Source organism: Nematolebias whitei, chromosome 9 (assembly GCF_014905685.2).
Source record: "Nematolebias whitei isolate Nwh7 chromosome 9, NemWhi1, whole genome shotgun sequence".
NCBI lineage: Eukaryota > Metazoa > Chordata > Actinopteri > Cyprinodontiformes > Rivulidae > Nematolebias > Nematolebias whitei.
Window position 1 is genome coordinate 7,913,278 of NC_056506.1, and position 14,152 is coordinate 7,927,429.

At 41.3% G+C, this 14,152-nt stretch overlaps 1 protein-coding gene across 1 annotated transcript in view; it reads right to left on the reverse strand.

Annotated features, from left to right (window-relative positions):
- Positions 1–14,152, reverse strand: part of agla (amylo-alpha-1, 6-glucosidase, 4-alpha-glucanotransferase a) — a 355,602-nt gene that overhangs the window by 101,514 nt on the left and 239,936 nt on the right. Inside the window, exons 20-21 of the mRNA XM_037681985.1 lie at positions 9,294–9,427; positions 3,833–4,008 (exon numbers count right to left, since the gene is read on the reverse strand). Coding sequence (XP_037537913.1) covers positions 3,833–4,008; positions 9,294–9,427 — 310 coding nt within the window. The remainder of the gene's footprint in view (positions 1–3,832; positions 4,009–9,293; positions 9,428–14,152) is intronic.

Consider the following 14,152-nt stretch of genomic DNA (forward strand, 5'->3'; position numbering starts at 1 on the left):
ACGTGCCCGGACCAGGGAAGATATGGGTGTTGTCTACCGGCCCAGCGATTGGACAGTCCTGGAGGTGCCGTTTTTAAAAATCTGAAACCGTTGGCGCGCACTACCCCCACCATGGCTGGTTCTGTGTCGGACCAGATCAGGACGTGCCTCATCAACACAAGGTCTGTTGCCAACAAGACTTTTATCCTAAATGACTTTTTTAAAGACAAGGGACTAGATTTTCTTTTTCTCACGGAATCCTGGTTGCCTTTGGGTGACTCAAACGCCTTGGTGGAACTTTTACCTCCTGACTGTCTGTGTTTTAATGCCCCGCAGCCATCAGGCCGGCGGGGTGGTGGAATTTTAACTGTATTTAAATCAAACTTTTCTTGTAAACAGTTGTCCACCCTCATGCCCTGCTCCAGTTTTGAGCTGAGTGCTTTTGAACTCGGACATTCTCCTCCCGTTCTGTGCGCGATTTTTTATCGCCACCCTCGTTCCAAGGACTTCATAAGTGAATTATCTGATTTTCTGGCTTACATCACACCAAGATATGATCACTTTGTTATCGTTGGTGACTTTAATATTCACGTCTGTTGTCAGGAGAAACCGTTAGTGAAGGACTTCCTTGATTTGTTGGACTCATTTAATTTAACTCAACAAGTAAATGGTCCCACCCAACAACACGGTCACACTCTGGATCTCATTTTTACACGTGATGTCTCTGTTTGTAATTTGGTAATCGGTGACAACGTTCTCTCAGACCACATGCCTGTCTTGTTTGATATCATCCCGCCTTGTCCTACTGCTAAGACATGTGATTCTGCACGTACTTCACGCGCCATTAACTGTTTCACTGCTGCACGTTTTACTGAAGCTTTTAGCTCTAAGAGGATCAATCAGCTCTCAGTGTCTCTCTCCACCGAGGAGCTAAACTCTCAGCTTAACTCGGTTTGCTTCAATATTCTGGACCGTGTTGCTCCCGTTAAAACCAGGAAAATAAAACTTTTATCAGAACCATGGCTTAATGACGTCACTCAAGCCGTTAGACAGCAGTGTAGGAGAGCAGAACGCAGGTGGAGGAAAGACAGGCTGCAGGTTTCTTTTCAAATCCTAAAGGAGAGTTGGCGTCATTATCAGAAGGCAGTTAAAGCCGCCAAATTGAAGTTCTTTTCTGCGATAATTGCCTCAAACTCCCACAACCCCCGAGCCCTTTTTTCCACCCTGAACTCAGTTCTACACCTCAGTGAACCTTCACCTCTAGAAGCCTCAACTGAGCTGTGTGAAAGCTTCCTCCATTTCTTTTCTGAAAAAGTTGCAAACACCCGGGCACTCATTTCTCCACCTGCTCATGATCCGTCCATCCCATCTCATTGTGTTGCTGTTCTTGACCACTTCGAGCCCATCTCTCTGTCTTCCCTGGAGCAGGTCATGTGCGGCATGAAGCCATCTGGCTCCCCTTTTGATGTTGTCCCCCCTTGACTCCTTAAGGAGCTTCTTCCTGTTCTGGGCCCTCCTGTTCTTGGTATTGTGAACAGCAGCTTAGCCTCAGGTGTGGTGCCAATAACTTTTAAACATGCTGCTGTCCAACCTCTCCTGAAAAAACCTAGCCTTGACCCCTCAGTCATGTCCAACTTCCGGCCTGTCTCCAGACTCCAATTTGTCGCTAAACTACTGGAAAAAATTGTGGAGTCCCAGCTGAAATGCTTTCTAGAGGATAATGCCATCTTAGAGCTATTCCAGTCTGGCTTTAAACCTCTCCACAGCACTGAAACTGCTCTACACAAGGTTTTTAACGACATTCTCCTATTCACAGACGCTGGTGATTCTGTGCTCCTTCTCTTACTGGACCTCACATCTGCCTTTGATACAATCGACCACGAGATCCTCATTGCGAGGTTAGAGCAGTGGGTGGGCATCACTGGGTCAGCCCTCGAATGGTTTAGATCTTACCTTGCTGACAGGTCCTTTTGTGTCTCCATCAAAGATTTTAGTTCAGCCTCGGCAGCGCTTAAATGGGGGGTACCGCAAGGGTCCATCCTTGGCCCTCTTTTATTTTCTTTATACCTGCTGCCACTAGGTGTTATTTTCAGGAAACATAACATACCTTTTCATTTCTACGCCAACGACTGCCAAATCTACATCCCCCTCAGACTCAACGGTACTCGCTCTATTCAACCGTTACTGGACTGCCTGGCTGACATCAGAGATTGGATGGCTTTAAATTTCTTGAGTTTCAACGAGAAGAAATCTGAAGTTATGCTTTTTCCTCCCAATGACACAATCACCAACCACTGCATCGACCTATCCGTTCTGTCACCGTTAGTGAAACAAAGAGTCACTAATCTAGGAGTGATACTTGACCGTTCTCTGAAACTCAACAATCATGTAAATATGATTGTTAAATCCTGCTTTTTCCAGCTGAGGCGACTGTCTAAGCTGAAGCCCATATTGTCCAAAAATAACCTGGAGACAGTAATTCATGCATTCATTACATCCAGGCTCGACTATTGCAACTCACTCCTTTTTGGTATCAGTCAGACCTCCATAGCTAGACTCCAACTGGTCCAAAATGCAGCAGCCCGGTTTTTGACCAGCACAAGCAAAAGAGAGCACATTACACCTGTTTTGGCCTCCCTACACTGGCTTCCGGTTCACCTTCTAATCAAATTCAAAATACTCTTGTATGTCTATAAATCACTTAACAGCTCTACCCCCTCCTATCATACTGATCTGCTCCAGCCGTATGTCCCACCACGTTCTCTCAGATCAGCAGACCAGTTGCTCCTAACAGTCCCAGGAACCCGTCTCAAGCGCAGAGGTGACGGGGCCTTCTCTGTAGCAGGCCCAAGACTTTGGAATGAGTTACCTCTGCTCGTTAGACAGGCCCCCTCCCTCACAGTTTTTAAATCTCGCTTAAAAACACACTTTTATTCCCTGGCTTTCAGCACTGTGTGATCTGTGCTGAGTCTTTGTGCATCACACTGTGTTGGTCATGTTGCGGTTGTTGTTGTTATCCATTATTATTTTTGTTGGTTTCTACTTTTTGGTGTCCTGTTATGTAATCTGTTGCTATGTACTTGTTCTGTTTGTCCCTGTACAGCACTTTGGTGTGCTTTGTCACTGTTTAAAGTGCTATATAAATAAATTGGTATGGTATGGTAAGATTGGCTTGACACAAGGAATGTGACAGCTGAAACCCTTGTCTTGCATATGTCTGTGCGTGGTGGTTCTTGGAGCACTGGCAGTCCACTCTTTGGGAAATTTCCCAAATTTTGGAATGGGTTTTGTTTCACAATCCTCTCCAGGGTGCAGTTATCCCCATTTCCTGTACAGTTTTTCCTACCACATCTTTTCCTTCTCTTCGCCTCTCTATTAATGTGCTTAGACACAGAGCTCTGGAAACAGCCAGCCTCTTTAGCAATGACCTTTAATGTCTTGCCCTCCTTGTCCAGTGTCATTGGTCATCTTTTGGACAAGTGTCAAGTCAGCAGTCTTCCCCATAATTGTGGAGCCTACAGAACTAGACTGAGAGACCATTTAAAGGCCTTTGAAAGTGTTTTGAGTTAATTAGCTGATTAGAGTGTGGCACCAGGTGTCTTTAATATTGAACCTTTTCACAATATTCTAATTTTCTGAGATACTGAATTTAGGGTTTTTATTAGTTGTCAGTTATAATCATCTACATTAAAAGAAATAAACATTGGAAATACATCAGTCTGTGTGTAATGAATGAATATAAGTTTCACTTTTTGAATGGAATTACTGAAATAAATCAAAATTTTCATGCTATTCTAATTTTATGACCAGCACCTGTATGTTTCATTTTCATCCTTAGGTACATCATGAGTACCTGCTGCCAGTGAGACACAGTACTGCTCCTTCTGCCCAGTGACTGGACTGATGCGGTAAGGAACGTCCTTAATGCTCGCTGAAATGGAAGGGAGGACAGGAAGGCGTCCAATGGCACACATCTGGACTGAGCCCAGCGCCAGGTGTTGGACAAAAGAGGAACCATTTTGGATGAAACTGTTTTAAAACAGAGAGGAATGTTTGTCAGTAAATCTCATTCAACAACAAACCTAACCTTAAAAACCAGATATCTGATTTGAAATTAACAGAACTTTGATAAACACTCTGCATCCCTTGAAGGAATGCATGTCACCCACCACTTTTCATGTTTGAGTTTTAGAATAAAGTCTAAGACTGTTTTATTTTTCATTTAAACCATTTATTTAACCAGGTGGACCTAAATGAGATTAAAAATATCTTAAGAGACCTTGTCAAGAATGGCACACTACACAAACATTTCCAGTCATATATTCAATGTTATCAAAGCACAATTCAAATACATAATCAGAAATAGTAAAAATAATTCAATTCAATTCAAAAATACTATTTTAATCTCAGAGGGAAATTATTTGTTGTTATAACTCGTTATCCTCATTTCATTAAGAGATGTTATAGATACTGATGGCTGTAGGCAGGAAGGATCTCTTGTAAAGGTCCATCCAACAGTGGATCCTAAGAAACTGGCTGCAGATGCCGTCCGATCCGTCCACCCAGACTCGGCTGGCCTCTCGGTTACCCCGGGCTGTAGGACCGCCCAAATGCCAGGCAGAACTCCTCCCAGAGAGATGGTCACTCCTCCCAGCAGTCTGCCGAGCTCCTTGTCGCTGCGGACAGCCAACTGTAGGTGCCGAGGGACGATCCTGTCCTTCTGCTGTCATGAGCCATGTTTCCTGCTAGTTCCAGGATCTCTGTGGTCAGGCACTCGAGCACAGCTGGCAGGTAGATGAGAATGTGTCCACAGAATATCCTTTTCAACTCATTTGAGAATTGGGGCTGTAGTTGAGATATTATTTGAGCTTTTGAGATGTTAATCAGCTGCTGTTGGTTGTAGAAAACTGCCTTGTTGCCATGGTTACACGTCATAACAAATGTCCAAAACTAAAAAAGTTTCAGTAAAAAATTTTCCAGCTGCACAGCATCCGACACCAGAGGAAACAATCATCCAAAAAAATGTGATTTACATCCAGAAAAAGAGGAACCAAAGCTTCCAAAAGCAAAACCTCAAAATGAAAGTAACAGCGCTGCTCCAACATGCAGCCACCTTGAGCGGCGCAATTCTAGAATAAGAGAATCAAATGTAGATGAACAGATGCTCAGATATATTCATCATTTAACGCGGATTCCTCATTTTTCTGGACTGAATAAAACGTGCATTGAATTTAAGGAAATGCAAACGTGAGACGTCATTTACGTTTGACCCATCAAAATGAATGCGGTCATTTATTTACAGAATCAAAATTTAACATCAAACATTTACATTAATTTGGCAAATTATGAAAATAACAACATAAGCAATCAATCAGGAAAAATCATACGGCCATGATTTTTCCGTTGCTTCACCACAGACATTTATGAAAACTGTACAATTATGATCTTTTACCCACATGGATGTGGGTGAGCATTTTACACAGACATTTCTAAAATATCTGGAAGAATTTCTACTTGAGAGAAAAGTTTAAAGATGAAAGAAGTTAAGAGGGAGTAAGAGGGTGTGTGAAGGGAAGTAAGTGTTCACCAGAACCGACACTCTCCATCAGAAACCCAGCTCGCCTCGGTACGCTTGGTAGGAAACTTGACCCATTACCTTTCTGATGATAATCAGCAGATATGGTGTTCCGTTAACGCTACCTGTCCAGCGTCTCCTTAGGATGGCTGTAGCTCGTCAGAAGTAGTGGCGAGTGAAAGTGTTATATTCCCATGGAACTCGGAAGAGCTCTGTTGTCATGTCAGGATCATCCCGTCTCCATCAGAACTGAACAGAACTGTCCCAGAACTTCTAACAGAACTGTGTAGTTTACAGATCTCGAGCAGAACCTTACCAGAACCAGAACTAGAGCTAGAACTGAACTGAACTGAGTAAACCAGGAAGTACTGACATTTTAAAGAGCAGTTTCCCGGTTCACTTTTGGGAGTATTACCATTGGTCAGAACCGACCAGACGGGGTGTGTTTTGTGACGTAGGAGGTTAGAAGACAGCAAGAATTGTTATGAAAAGATCAGAAATGTTCTCACAGACAGAGAGAGTTTTGTTTTGGCGCGTTTCAGAAACAGGTGCCAAAAACCTCTATATTTATGTCTGAGAGGATTCTAAAAACATGCCAACAACTTGTTTTGCGTTTGACTCCAACCTTGGACCAACTTACACTTGCTCATTCAAAAGCAGAAATCAGAAAAGGCATAATTACTCTGTAACAGCTTTGACATGAGTTCTAACTTTGCGTGAGAAAAATCATTACACAGTTAATAAAATTGATTAGTTCACTGCAACATCTAAAATGGTTTGAACTAAGACACTTTGATTATCAACATTTGTAAAATAGTAATGATAATAAAACAGAGAGTGTTCTTTTCACTTGAATCTTCAAGAGAGAAAGTCTCAGGATGGGTGAACCTGCACTTCTGGACTCAAATCAATGAAATGACAGTTCCTGTCCCACAAGGTTCTTAAGGTCAAGATTTTTGACCTTAGACTTAGTTTTTGACATGGGCCTAGTCCACTACACAAATAAGAAAAGAAAACAAGAAAGAGAATAACACACCCAAAACTATCAATATCTGTTAAAAGGTTTCCAAACAGATGCTGCCTTTACAACATCTTCAAGAATGGCCTTAAAACCATTCGGAGTTCAACCTCCTTCAATTTCAAGTCTTTCTGCAGTTGATTTCAGTCTGAACAGCAAACTGGAATGATTCTTTTGACAGCCTGTAAAAACCTTAGGTACAGTTAATAAAATTAAATCATCCTAGTGAAAATAATAATTTCTTTAGGGCTTGTTAACAATATACATGTAGGACATGAGATAAGGGGCAGTAAACCCCAGATCACCTTGTAAATAAGATTATACCAAAGACATTCTGTAGATGGATAAGGCAGCCCATCCATACCAGGCATACAGAACATTGATAGGCTTCAAGTTCGATTATAAAAGGTAAAGCCCGGTGATATACAGAGTCCAACATAAGCTACCAGTGAACGGATGCGTACATACAAATCATGTCTCCGTAGTCTGAAATGGACAAAAAATGGGCAGCAACAATAAGTTTTCTAGCTTCAAAAGATACAGAATCTGATTCTAAAGTAAAAACCCAAGCAATCCAAAAGAAGTATAAGAAAAACAAATAACTTATATTCTGTGACGAAAGATGTTTCACTTCCCAAGAGGCTTTATCAAATCAAAAACTGTCTGGAGTGTGTGGAGTTCTAAGCTTCATAGAACTGCATGAGAGGCTTCATTCTGTACCTGTCCTCACAGGCTGATTAGATTAAAACCACACGCCCAATCACAAAAGAAAGTTGGTAGGATCTTTCAAACATTGATATTTTGGTCCTCATAGGAGTGTCTCATTCTTGAGGTGTAGGTGGAGTGTTGTCCTGAAGAACTGTTCTCTGGTGTTCAGCTGTGGGTCTATGGAGAGGTTTAGTTTCCCACATTCCTCGCTGCAATGACCTGAAGACACCACGCCGCTCAGTTTGGGTCTGGGGGTTCTGTCCTTTGAACGTCCCCAATCATTTGAGAAAACTATACTTTAAACTTTAAAGTATAGTATAGTATAGTATAGTAAAGTATAGCTTTAAAGTTTAAAGCAACATAAAAACAAGAAAGTAGTTTTGTCAAATGATTGGCATGGCCAGTTTACAGTGGCCATCTTGGATTTTGATGTGACAACCCAATTTTGATAGTGACCCTTCTTACAGTCAGACACCAAAATGGAAATCACACTGCAACAGATTTTAGCTCAATATCGGTAAAATTAACTGTTATAGCTAGACTTGGGTTTTCTAAGTTTGCTTAGTTGTGACAGCCATCTTGGAGCGAGTTTCCTCCAAAAGTTAAATCACTTGTAAATGGACTGTACTTATATAGCTCCTTTCTATCTTATCAAGATACTCAAAGCTCTTTACAACACAATATGTGCCCTCGTTTACCCATTCATACAGCACTCTACTAGATCTCTACAAAGACTAATCAGTGCTATATTACATTCATACACCAATGAGACACACATCAGAGGCAATGAGGGTTCAGTGTCTTGCCCAGGGACACTTCGGCATGTGACTGCTGGTGGAATTGAACCCCCAACTCTTGCATTGGAGGTTCTAGAACATCATCTGTTCTAGAACTGCGCCGCTCCAGGTGGCTGCATGCTGGAGCAGCTCTGTTACTTTCATTCTGAGATTTTGCTTTTGGAAACTTTATTCCGGGTTTTCTGGATATAAATCCCATTTTTTGGATGATTGTTTCCTCTGGTATCAGATGCTGTGCAGCTGGAAGGATTTTTACTGAAACTTTTTTGGTTTTGGACATTTGTTATGATGCGTAACCATGGCAACAAGGCAGTTTTCTACAACAACAACAGCTGATTAACATCTCAAACACTCAAATAATATCTCAACTACAGCCCCAAATCTCAAATGAGTTGAAAAGGATGTTCTGTGGACGCATTCTCATCTACCTGCCAGCTGTGCTTGAGTGCCTGACCACTGAGATCCTGGAACTAGCAGGAAACACAGCTCATGACAGCAGAAGGACAGGATCGTCCCTCGGCACCTACAGTTGGCTGTCCGCAGTGATAAGGAGCTCGGCAGACTGCTGGGAGGAGTGGCCATCGCACTGGGAGGAGTTCTGCCCGGCATTCGGGCGGTCCTGCAGCCCGGAGGAACCGAGAGGCCAGCCAAGTCTGAGTGGATGGATCGGACGGCATCTGCAGCCAGTTTCTTAGGATCCATTGTGGGATGGACCTTTACAAGAGATCCTTCCTGCTACAGCCATCAGCATTTAAAACATCTCTTAATGAAATGAGGATAACGAGTCACAACAACAAATAATTTCCCTTTGGGATTAATAAAGTATTTTTGAATTGAATTTTTTAATTGAATTGCTCGAACCACACACACAGCCACAACCGCCCTGTAGATGTTTATCCAATGACTACTTTCAGAGTTTCACCAAAACTCATCCTGTGATTTAAGAGATATTTTGCTAACAGACAAATAAGGTTGAAAACAATAGCCCCCCCAACACACACACATACAAAAACACACACACACACGCAAGCACGCACGCACGCACGCACGCATGCACGCACACACACACACAAGCAGAGCACTATTGCCACTTTGCCTTTGTGTAACACAAATCAATACATAGTGAAATTAATATTTGCTTTATAAACTATTGATATACAACACGGATTATACTATTTGCCTTCAGTATGAATGCACACAGAAACAAAGATTTTACCTTGACATGAGTTTGAAAGTTGCATCCAGGGCTGTGGTGTAGGTTGACACCAAGATGGCATCAAAGTAGCAGGGGATGAGGTAACGAGGAATGTGTTTCAGGTGATCAAACATGGCTTCTAACCACTGGCCCACCTGCAGACACCGTAGGAAGGATGATTTGCTTCATTAAAGTGCTAAAATAGCAACAGCTCAGAGAAAATTTTAAAACTGATTACAGTCTATATTATGTGGTCCTTTATCATCAAAAATCTTTGGTTTAATAAGTGATAAAAAAAATATTTTAAACTGAATTCTAAATCTGACAAGCAGCCAGTGTAATGACATTAAAACTAGCGATGTGCTCCCTTTTTGCTCATCCTCTCAGAACCTTTACTGCAGCATTATGGATCGTATGGAAGATTTCTAAGAAAATATTTCAGTTCAAAAACAACAACATTTCAGTAATCAAATTTGCTGATTAAAAAGGCCACTCTGGGATATAAAAAGCATGATTTTCCAGATGAAAAATTAGTTCTGGAGACAAGTTTAATATATAAAAATATAAGAACGTTCCTGGTAAAAATTACAACTTCAAAGTTTATTTACAGTGACATTGGATGCTAAAGTACAGCAGTCAAGAGGGAGTACATTGTTTTGGAAACTGAATTGGTGAACCTGGTGGTGGTGGTGTGACGTTGCACGTTCGTGGTGAGACGTATTGTGTCATTTCCTGTTTGTCTGTCGGTAGCTCGAGTGAATTGTTTGCTCGAGTCGTCTTTGTTTTCTGGATTTATCTGTCTTTTGCAGTTTTTCATTCTAGTTCACACACAGTGCAGTTGTTTTTCTACTGTTGGATAGTGCTTAAAACACCTTATCTTTCAACACTTCTCGGTTTTTATTGGTGTATTTGGCTCTGCTAGCTCCTGCTAGCGTTAGCTTAGCATGGCTGCTGCTTCTCTCCCTGCTTCCTCTGTTTTCTCTTGCTCCGTGTGTCAGATGTTTAGTTACTCCTCTGCCTCATTTAGTGGTAATGATACATGTAACAAATGTAGTCTTATGGTAGCTTTGGAGGAGAGGCTGTCTGAAGTGGAAGCTCGGCTCCGTGCTGTAGAAAAACCTGTAGTTAGCCAGGTCCCCTTAGACAGCGCGGAACCACAGAGGCTAGCTCCCATTAGCGCTCCTCCAGCAGACCCTGAGCAGCCGGGGCCCCAGGCCGGCTGGGTGACGGTCCGGAGCAAGCGTAAGGCTAAGCCCCCAGTTCACCACCGACCCGTTCACGTTTCTAATCGATTTTCCTCGCTCAGTGACACACCCGCTGAGAAACAGACCCTGGAGTTCTTGCTGGGGAAAACCTGGTCTGATGCGGAGAGATGGCATCCATCCCACTTTGGACGGAGCCGCTCTTTTTTCTAGAAATATGGCTGATTTTGTTTGTCCCCCAAATTATTGACAACCTAGGGTTCAGTCCAGGAAGCAGAGATGTAATCCTCCACACCTCTCTGCTGCTTCTCCTCTGTTACCCACCCACACCCCCATTGAAACAGTGTCAACTCGCCCACGGCTCAAATTAAATAAACCAAAAATCAGCTTTAAAAATACGAACCGGATTCCAAAAAAGTTCGGACACTAAACAAATTGTGAATAAAAACTGAATGCAATTATGTGGAGATGGCAAATGTCAATATTTTATTCGTAATATAACATAGATGACAGATCAAAAATTTAATCTGAGTAAATGTAACATTTTAAAGGAAAAATATGTTGATTCAAAATTTCAGTGTCAACAAATCCCCAAAAAGTTGGGACAAGTAGCAATAAGTAGCTGGCAAATGGAAATTGAGCATATAACGAACAGCTGGAAGACCAATTAACACTAATTAGGTCAATTGACAACATGATTGGGTATAAAACGAGCTTCTCAGAGTGTGAGTGTCTCTCAGAAGCCAAGATGGTAAGAGGATCACCAATTCCACCATTGTTGCGCAGAAAGATAGTGCAGCAATACCAGAATGGTGTTACCCAGTGTAAAATAGCAAAGACTTTTAAGTTATCATCATCACCCGTGTATAACATCATCAAAAGATTCAGAGAATCTGGAACAATCGCTGTGCATAAGGGTCAAGGCCGTAAAACTCTACTGGATGCTCGTGATCTCCGGGCCCTTAAACGTCACTGCACCTCAAACAGGAATGCCACTGTCAAGGAAATAACAGAATGGGCTCAGAAATACTTCCAGAAAGCATTGTCAGTGAACACAATCCACCGTGCCATCCACCGTTGCCAGCTGAAACTCTACAGTGCAAAGAGGAAGCCATTTCTAAGCAAGCTCCACACGCTCAGACGTTTGCACTGGGCCAGGAGTCATTTAAAATGGAGTGTGGAAAAATGGAAGACTGTTCTGTGGTCAGATGAGTCACGATTTGAAGTTCTTTATGGAACACTGGGACGCCATGTCATCCGGACCAGAGAGGACAAGGATAGCCCAAGTTGTTATCAACGCTCCGTTCAGAAGCTTGCATCACTGATGGTATGGGGTTGCATGAGCGCTTGTGGCATGGGCAGCTTGCATGTCTGGAAAGGCACCATTAATGCAGAGAACTATGTTCAGGTTCTAGAACAACATATGCTCCCATCTAGACGTCATCTCTTTCAGGGAAGACCCTGCATTTTTCAACATGATAATGCCAGACCACATTCTGCAGCAATCACAACATCATGGCTACGTAAGCGAAGGATCCGGGTACTGAAATGGCCAGCCTGCAGTCCAGATCTTTCACCTATAGAAAACATTTGGCGCATCATAAAGAAGAAGGTGCGACAAAGAAGGCCCAAGATGATTGAACAGTTAGAGGCCTGTATTAGACATGAATGGGAGAGCATTCCTATTTCTAAACTTGAGACACTGGTCTCCTCTGTCCCCAGACGTCTGTTGAATGTTGTAAGAAGAAGGGGGGGGATGCCACACAGTGGTAAAAATAGACTTGTCCGAACTTTTTTGGGATTTGTTGATGCTATAAAATTTGGAAACAGATTTTTCCCTTAAAATGATACATTCTCTCAGTTTAAACTTTTGATCTGTGATTTGTGTTCTATTGTGAATAAAATATTAGCTGTTGGCACCTCCACATTATTGCATTCAGTTTTTATTCACAATTTGTTTAGTGTCCCAACTTTTTTGGAATCCGGTTTGTATAAACCATAAAAATCTGATTAAAATAAACACAGTTACTTTACCAGAGGAAAATCATAAAATCATTAAATGTGGATTATTGAACATCAGATCTCTTTCCTCTAAATCCCTGTTAGTTAATGAACTGATGACTGATCATCATATTGATTTATTCTGTCTGACAGAAACTTGGCTACAACAGGAGGATTTTGTTAGTATAAATGAATCCACTCCTGTTATTTAAATTTTCATGTTCCTAGAACAACTGGCCAAGGTGGAGGAGTAGCTTCTATTTTTCAGTCAGGATTATTGATTAATGCCAAACCAGTTATTAGTTATGATTATTTTGAATCGCTGTCCCTCAGTCTTTCTCATCCAAAATGGAAATCAGAAAAGCCACTTTTACTAGTTGTTATATATCGTCCACCAGGCGCTTACTCTCAGTTTTTGTCTGAATTCTCAGAATTATTAACTGACTTACTATTAAATACTGATAAAATCATCATAATGGGTGATTTCAATACTCATGTGGATGATGAAAGTGATAGTTTAAGCATAGCCTTTGATAATTTAATAGACTCATTTGGATTTACCCAAAACGTCCGCACATCTACTCATTCTTATCATCACACTCTTGATTTAGTTCTGACCTATGGTGTAGAGATTAAGGACTTGGTAATAGTTCCTCAAAATCCTATTCTGTCCAACCATTTTTTTAATAACTTTTGAGTTTACATTAAATGACTACACAGTCACTGAGAGTAAATTTCATCTCAGCAGGTGCTTATCAGAAAATGCTGTAACCAAATTTAAACAATATCTTCCATCAATGTTTTCCTCTGTCTTGCAGAGTAATGCATCTTAGATCATCTAGTTGATCATCTTACAACTTCAATGCAAACTTCACTTGATAAAATTGCTCCACTGAAAAAGAAACTGATCAATCAGAGGAAACTGGCTCCTTGGTTCAATTCTGAGTTACGTACTTTAAAGCAGGCATCTAGAAACCAGGAGAGAAAATGGCGCTCTACTAATGTTGAAGAATTTTATTTAACTTGGAAAGATAGTCTGCTAACATATAAAAAAGCTCTCCGTAAAGCTAGAACTTTATATTACTCATCTTTAATAGAAGAGAATAAAAATAACCCTAGGTTTCTGTTTAGTACTATTGCTAGACTAATTAAAAGTCCCATTTCTGTTGAACCATGTATCCCTACAACTATAAGTAGTGATGACTTCATGAGATTCTTTATAAATAAAATTATTTCAACTAGAGAGAAAATTCAAACCATCCTTCCTTCTATCCTGATGCATGCTCAATAATCCAGGTAGAAAAATCTAAAAAAGTTAAATCTGGTCCTCTGGACATTCAAAAAAACAAAACAAAATAAATCAACAAAAAAATGTAGAAACGTTTCGTCTCTCATCCGAGAGACTTCCTCAGTCTGAGGTGCTGTTTTCAGCTCAGTCTCTTAAATAGCACCGTCTCAGAGTGGATCAACCAGTTTTGCTGCTGACAACCAAAACCAGCTGATCACATGATCAAGAAGGACCATCAGCCTAACAATGGATCATTAGCACACTGATGGCTGTTTACTGTTCACAGAGGGCTGAGTGATACTAGCAATCACAGCATTGTAAGAGGGGGACAGTTGAACACGTAGGCCTCCACCCCTGTTTAATGATGGACGATTTCTTTTCACAAAGAT